At 60.0% G+C, this 6,569-nt stretch overlaps 1 protein-coding gene across 1 annotated transcript; it reads right to left on the bottom strand.

The window, feature by feature from the left end:
* Nucleotides 1-374: 374 nt before the first annotated feature.
* SH2D5 (SH2 domain containing 5) lies at nucleotides 375-6,334 on the bottom strand. The gene is made up of 9 exons (XM_077137879.1): nucleotides 6,211-6,334; nucleotides 5,793-5,873; nucleotides 5,275-5,349; nucleotides 4,151-4,297; nucleotides 2,752-3,000; nucleotides 2,394-2,568; nucleotides 1,886-1,994; nucleotides 1,143-1,302; nucleotides 375-599 (listed from the first exon to the last, which is right to left on the bottom strand). Exons 1-9 carry the CDS (start codon nucleotides 6,295-6,297, stop codon nucleotides 396-398), a joined length of 1,287 nt encoding a protein of 428 aa, XP_076993994.1. The 5' UTR covers nucleotides 6,298-6,334; the 3' UTR covers nucleotides 375-395.
* Between the last annotated feature and the right edge of the window lie 235 nt (nucleotides 6,335-6,569).

The following is a 6,569-nucleotide window of genomic DNA, read 5'->3' as shown; positions in this document are numbered from 1 at the left end:
CCCAAACATCTCGCCCCTAACAACTCTTCAGTTAGGAGCTCTCTCGGGACTCCCAGCCAAGGACAAGGTCTGGCCTCCCTCAGAGGGCTACACCTTCATCATGAACAAACCTTCCCACCCACCTCGGCAAGCAAAGTGGAAGCCCAGAGATACGGAAGCCTGGAGCTCCGCCTGTCCCTCCTGGAAGCTCAGTGGTCACATAGCCTGAGAAGCCATTGGCTCTCCCAAATCTCAAGGCTCTCCTTCCCACAGGCAGTGAAGCAATGGAATACAAGCCTAAGGGGCAGGGCGACTAGATGGGACTGGTGACCATCAGGGTGGAAGAAGGGCAGAGCAGGCTGCAAAGGCCCAGGAGCTGGGGGGTCAGTGGGGCCTGTATGTGTGGGCCCAGCCACCTAGCCCAGGCCCTGCAGTTCTGCCTCTGACTTTGCATGGCCAAGGGGCCGGAGAACCCGGGGGGGCATGTCCTCTGGCCCACAGTCCTGCTCCTCATAGCAGGGGTTCAGGCGGCCCATGTCGAGGGAGCAGAAGAGGCTGCGCTCTGTCCCTGCGTGGTACTCCACCAGGGCCTCCAGGCTGGGGAACTCGGCGGGCAGGTGCTGGGGAGGGAGGGTTTCAGCTGTAGGTCCCCTTGCCCCATGGTTCATGCTGGGCACCAACCACCCCCTCACACGGGAACATGTCCCACTTTAGAGAGGGGGAGCTAGAGCTCAGACACCATTTCTTCTGTATCTCTCCTCCCGGCCCGGCCCCGGGGGGACTGAAGCTTTCAGCATGGAAGCAGGGGGCACATTTAAAAAGGCAGGCTGCCCATCCCAGTCCCAGATCGCGTCTGAAGCTGTGTGAGTTTTAGGCATGCCCCTCCTCTAAAACACAGGCCCGGGTCCCTATGGAAATGTAAGGTGTGACCCTGGCCCAAGTCCTTTCGGGGAGGAACATCCTCAGCGAGCAAGCACGTCCTATAGTGCTTAGCCTCAGGGTCTGGAAGGGCTAGAACCGAGGCCGGGCCGTGGGGGAGGGGACGGGAGTTAACTAAGGGGCAGGGGCAGGATGAGCCAATGGGGGACCTGGATGAGGGTGCAGTTGGCTCAAGAAGCCCTGGCGGGGGCGGGGCCATCAGCAGGGCGCGCCTGCGCTCTTACCTCCACGCAGTAGCGGCCCACATGGTTCCGGAAGACCAGGTGGGGCACCACGCCGCAGTGTGTCCGCACCGACAGGCACCACTGGCCGCTGGCACCCAGCTCGGGCCAGAGCAGGAAGGCGCCGAGGACGTCCCTCCGCAGCAGGTCGAGGGCACAGCGCCTGGACGGGCGGAGAGGAGGGGCTGAAGGCCGGACCCCAGGTCTGGCCCACCCTCGGGTTACTCCTCTGGACAGTGGGCCTAAGTGGCCCAAGGATGAAATGCCGCCGTTATGGGTTAAGTGCCTGGCCCAGAGTAGGCCCTCGATGAAAGGAAGCTTTCATTTTTTCATTGAAAAATTAAAAGCTTCAGTTGGGTGAGAGTTTTCAAAACCGTTTTACACTCTCGAGCCAGACGGTACCTGCTCAATGCTCTGGAGGCCGGAAGGGCCGAGAGCGCCGCCCCTGCGGCCTGGGGTCCAACCCCTCTTCTTTTAAGGAGCTGACATTTAGGGCCAGGCCAGGCGCTGGAGGCTTATTTGATCCTCTCCACAGCCTAGCCAGGAAGGTCCTTTTATTCTTGTCCCTATTTTACGCCTGAGGGAACTCGGATGGTAAAGTCCCTGGCCTTAGAGCCACCGAGGTCTGGAAGTGTTCTGTGCATGCTCGGGGTGTGCACATGTCAGGGCCCAGCGGGGAGGGCCCCCAGCCCTTATCTCTGCCCACCCCAAACGGCTGGTATCTGAGCCAGCCAGGTCCCTCCTACCTGGAGATGCCAGCACAGGCCCAGATGTTCTCCGTCAGGCTGCCCTCGCTCTCCACCAGGCAAGAGGGACCTCCGGGACCCCGGGGCCATGCCTCCCATGCGGCAGGGACTGTGAAGACCACCCAGGAAGAGGTCAGAGGGAGCGTGGCTCAGCCTCAGCTTGCCTCACCCCCACAGGCCCCTCACCTGCTGCTTGTCTCCCCACAATGCCTCTTCCTGTCCAGTGGGCACACATCCAGTCCTCCAACAGACACATCAAACACAGGCACAGCCCCACGCACACCCCCACTTGACAGCATGCACATGCACTGCTAGACAGCCACAGAGACCCGGATACACTCTCGTTCCCATGGACACCCACCCTGCGCACACATGCCCATGCACAGTCATCTCCTGGGAGGAGCATACAAAGCCTCGGAGGAACGGACACTCTGCCCACCCTCTGGCTGCACAGAAGCACAGGGGCCTGTGCTGGGCACACACAGGGCAGGCAGGCACCCACACTCACAGGCCTCCCGAGCTGACAACTGTAGCTGAGTCTCATAGGTGCAGCCGCGGTAGGCCCCTGAGCGGATGGCCTTGCTGCGGATCGCCTTCTTGCGCACCAGTGTGGGCGAGCAGTAGGGGTTCCCCAGGCGGGCGGAGCGGGTGCCTCCCCGGCCTTCCAACTCTGGCAGCTCCTTCTAGGGCACCAAGGAGCCCACAGGGTGGGCAACAGACTCAGGGCCAGCCAAGTCCGACCAGGCAAAGCCCCTTCCCACTGAAATTCAGCCCCACCCCACCCCCACTACATGCTCTCTGGGGACCCCAAACCCTTGCCCACTTTCCTTGTCCACTACCCACTCCCTGGTTGGGGTGCTACATACCCCACTGCCCGCTGGCCCCTCTGCTGGCAGCCGCCGGAAGGAAACCAACGCATGGACGTTCTGTGAGAGCTGATCTCGGCCAAAAGGCTCCCGCACCAGGCCAGAGGGACCTCCAGGGCTGGGCAGAGGCCTTAGGGGCACATCCCCTGCAGGTCCCAGGAAGGGCTCAGGCTGTGCCCGTTCCTCAGGGTGCTGCAAGAGGTAAGCGAGCTGGAAGGAACGGCAGAGTAGCAGGTGCAGGATTTGAACCTAGGGAGGGTGAGAAGGGTGGGAGAGTTGGGAGAGTTCTGTGAAACTTCACAAACCATGGGATGCTCTTTCCCCTGCTTCCTGAGAAAACTCCTACTTATCCCTCAAAGCCTCCCCTATCAATTTCCTTTATTCATTTAACAAAAAATTGAGCATCTACTTTGTATCAGGTGTTGTGCTTGGAACAGGGAATATAGCCATGAGCTAAATGCACTCCTACCCCAAGGAGTTCTTCCAGAGTTACTGCCCTCTTGGAGGAGTGGCTAAGAGCCCAGGTCCTGGAGTCACAGTGCCTGAGTTCTAAAACTGGCTCTACCACTTAGGAGCTGCTGTGTGACCCCTGGGTAAAGCATAGCACCTCGTTGTCCTCCTTTGAAGATCAATTAAGTGGAACATGGGAAAGCCTCAGCACAGGCCCAGCACTTGGCTGGAGCCAGCACATTCTACCCACCACACACCCCAGCAGCCCCAAGACATTGGAACTGAGACCTCTAAGGGGCCATATCTTAGCCACCTGTTACCCCAGTGGCTAGCACAGGCTTGCCATCCAGAGTTGATGGTGGATCCTTATTGGATGAAACCAAACGCAGCCTCTGCTTGCAAAACAACTGGCTGCCAAAGCTGGGTCATTCGCAACTGCCTGACTGCTGAGCTCTCCCCACCCACTCGCCCCTCACCCAACTGCACAGGGCCAGGCACTGGAAAGGTTAAAGACTCGGACCCAGGGTCTGCTCTCAAAAAACTCAAGTGCCTGTAATTAGGGACAGACTGCTGATGGAGTATGATTCATCCTGCAGAACCCCACAGGAAGAAGATCTAGGGGTCAAGGTGGGCTTTACACACACATGGGCTAAGCCCTGAAGGGCAAGTTGGAATTTGCCAGGATGAGGAGAAGGGCATTTCAGGCAGAGGGAACAGCAAGAGCAAAAGCCTGGAGGCAGGACCCTCCAGTCTCTACTGCGTGGCTGGACCCCCGGGAATGCCAAGGCCACTGACTCATGTTTGTGGCATCCTCAGTGGGCAGAGCCACAGAAGGAGCCCATATGGTGAGGGCTGCATGGCTAGAAGGAGTTCATGCCAGCCTCAGTCCCTGGATCCTGTCCTGCTGCCCGGCACCTACCCCCTGTCCCCGGCCTTGGGCCCCAGATACCTCTCCAGGCTGGCTGCCCACAAAGAGGTGGCAGAAGAGACTGCTGGCTGGGCTCCGTGGGTTTCGGGAGATGAAGGCAAACTGGCAGTTGGCGGGGCACCAGGTGGAGTAGAGAATGCGCCTCAGGGCGTGTGCCATCAGGAGTACCTGGGAGGCAGTGGGCGTGATCACCTCCATCAGCCCCGCCCCCTGGCCTGCAGCTGCCAGCCCAGTGTGTGCCAGCCCTGCTGGTCCCACACACCTGCTGGCCAGCCTCCCTGGGCCTGTTTTCCAGTCTGTGCCTGCTCAGGGCTCACTTAGCTCCTGGGGTGAGAAACTCCTCCCTCTTTCCCGGCCCTCATCCTTCACCTGGGCCTGGGCCCCTTGTTCCCTGCGGCCAACCTGCAGATGGGATCATGATGCCCATTTTACAGAACTGGAGGCGCAGAGCATTCACACCCGAGGGGTGGCAGAGAAAGGCCGCGGCAGCAGGCACAGTGGTCTTTGGAGTCAGATGACCGGGGTTTGAATCCTGATTCTGCCACCTGCTCTTGGTGCCACTGGGCAGGTGAGGGCACGTTTTGATATCTGTAAAGGGTAACTGTAGTGCCGCCCCTGACAGGGTACTGGCAGGAGTCAGTGAGACATCAGGTTCCTTAGCCCAGCAAAGACCGTTTGCTTCAGTCTTAGGTGAGGAAGGCCCCAGAGCGGTGGCAGGTGCAGTGGGTCAGTTAGTTGCTGGCTTGCCCCAGGAGGAGGAAGACAAGGAGGAAGGGCATCCCGAGAGTGGCCCTCCTTCCACCGCCATCAGAGGCAGCCCACCCGCCAATGTCCAGCAAAGAGGCCAGGTGGCCTGCGGAAGCGTGGCCAAGCATTGGCCACCTGGGGCTGCATGTTCTTGATCCACAGGCCAGGGAGACTGTGGAAGGCTGGGGTGGGGGTGGGGTGAGATGGAGGAGAAACGATTGTGTGAATTTGTCCTGGGGGTAGGGCCTTGGAGAGAGAATGGACAGATGCCCAGAGCAGGCTGGTGAGCCTGGGAGGCTCACAGGCAGGGGCCGGCACTGAGCTGAGCCAGGACCTGAGTGGAGCGAGGAGACACCTGTCCCAGCCCCCTCCTCACCTGTACCTACACAGGCTCCTACCTCACCCTCCCCGCTGTAGATCTTGAGGCCCTGAAGGCTGAATTTCAGGATGACAGCCCGGCGTCGGGGACAGTCCTGGGTGGGAAGAGAGTTGTTGGGGGGCAGGCATTACCTCCCAGGCCCTGCCCTGTCATGCCCAGGCTCAGGCCCATTCATCTGGGCCTGCTAAGCCAGCTCCACCCCACCTGCCAGGGGACAGAGCCCTGCACAGCGGCACCCGCAGGAGCCAGGGGGAGTGTGGAGGGCTCATGCAGTCACTCTTCAGCCAGGGCTATAGCTGGCCATGTTATGGCCATCTCCCACACTGCCCATTGGGGGCTTGCCTCTCTCATCAGGGACAGGGCTCCAGAAGCCCAGGTGTGGACCTGGTAGGACCCAGCTGTCAGAGCGGCACTGGTGCCTACCCTCCCTTGGCCTCAATCACTCCATCCGTACGATGGAGGTGGCAGTGGACCAGCTGGTCCCTAAGGGCCATCCTCCGGCTGGGATCTGCCCTCTCCAGTACCCCGGCCTCCTACCTTCAGTACCCACAGCTGCTGCTGCACCAGCCACACACTCTCCTGCATGTCCAGGTCATCCACGGGGAAGGAGCCCACGTACTGCTCAGGGTTGGGGGTGGGAGGAAGGCAGGGGAGTCAGGCCCAGGATCCTGACTCTGTCCTCCAGATTTCCCCCTAAGCATACACTCTGCTCTGCTGGTTTAGTGGCCAGTGATGGAGCACTGCACTCGGAGGCCAGGCTCTGCTACTTTCCCTGCAGAAAGTCAGCCAAAACTTCTGAGGCCCATTCTCTGTATCTGTGTACACGCACACTCCAAAGGGCAGGGAAGGAAGACACGGAAATAGGTCCTCCACCCACTGCTCCTCCCCACTCCCCCAGGGCCTCCACCCAATGACACCCACCAAAGCACGCCATGCTGGGGGTGAAGCCACCCACCTGGGCAAACTTGGTGATGCATCTGGGCCGGTAAGGGACAGGGCCACAGTCAGAGGCTCTCCGGCCTCCTGCCCCAGCCTTCTGCATGGCACCCAGGGTGCCCAGTTTCACGGCCTATAGGACAGAAGGCTGCAAACGGCAAGGAGAGAAGGGATCAGAGGTTGCTGCTGAGTTCCTTCATGCATTCACTTGACAGATCCTTACTGAACACCAGCTGTGTGCTGGGCACTGTCCTAGGCCTACCCTCACGGGGAGACACATCAAACTAAACAGTAAGCAAGCTGATAATATGTGCAATGGCGATAAAGCAGGAGAGGGATATGAAATGTCAGGCTGGGGGCTGAATTATAGCTAGGAAG

Source organism: Tamandua tetradactyla, chromosome 2 (genome assembly GCF_023851605.1).
Source record: "Tamandua tetradactyla isolate mTamTet1 chromosome 2, mTamTet1.pri, whole genome shotgun sequence".
Taxonomy (NCBI): domain Eukaryota; kingdom Metazoa; phylum Chordata; class Mammalia; order Pilosa; family Myrmecophagidae; genus Tamandua; species Tamandua tetradactyla.
Note: the sequence above shows the minus strand (reverse complement) of the source record. Positions and strands in the feature narration are given on the sequence as shown.

Coding starts and splice junctions, on each gene's coding strand:
- SH2D5 (XM_077137879.1), bottom strand. CDS start 6,297: ATGCAGAAGGCTGGGGCAGGAGGCCGGAGAGCCTCTGACTGTGGCCCT. Junction 5,350..5,792: donor AGCAGCTGTGGGTACTGAAG/GTAGGAGGCCGG, acceptor CTTCCCACCCAG/GACTGTCCCCGACGCCGGGC. Junction 4,298..5,274: donor TCTACAGCGGGGAGGGTGAG/GTAGGAGCCTGT, acceptor ACTGCCTCCCAG/GTACTCCTGATGGCACACGC.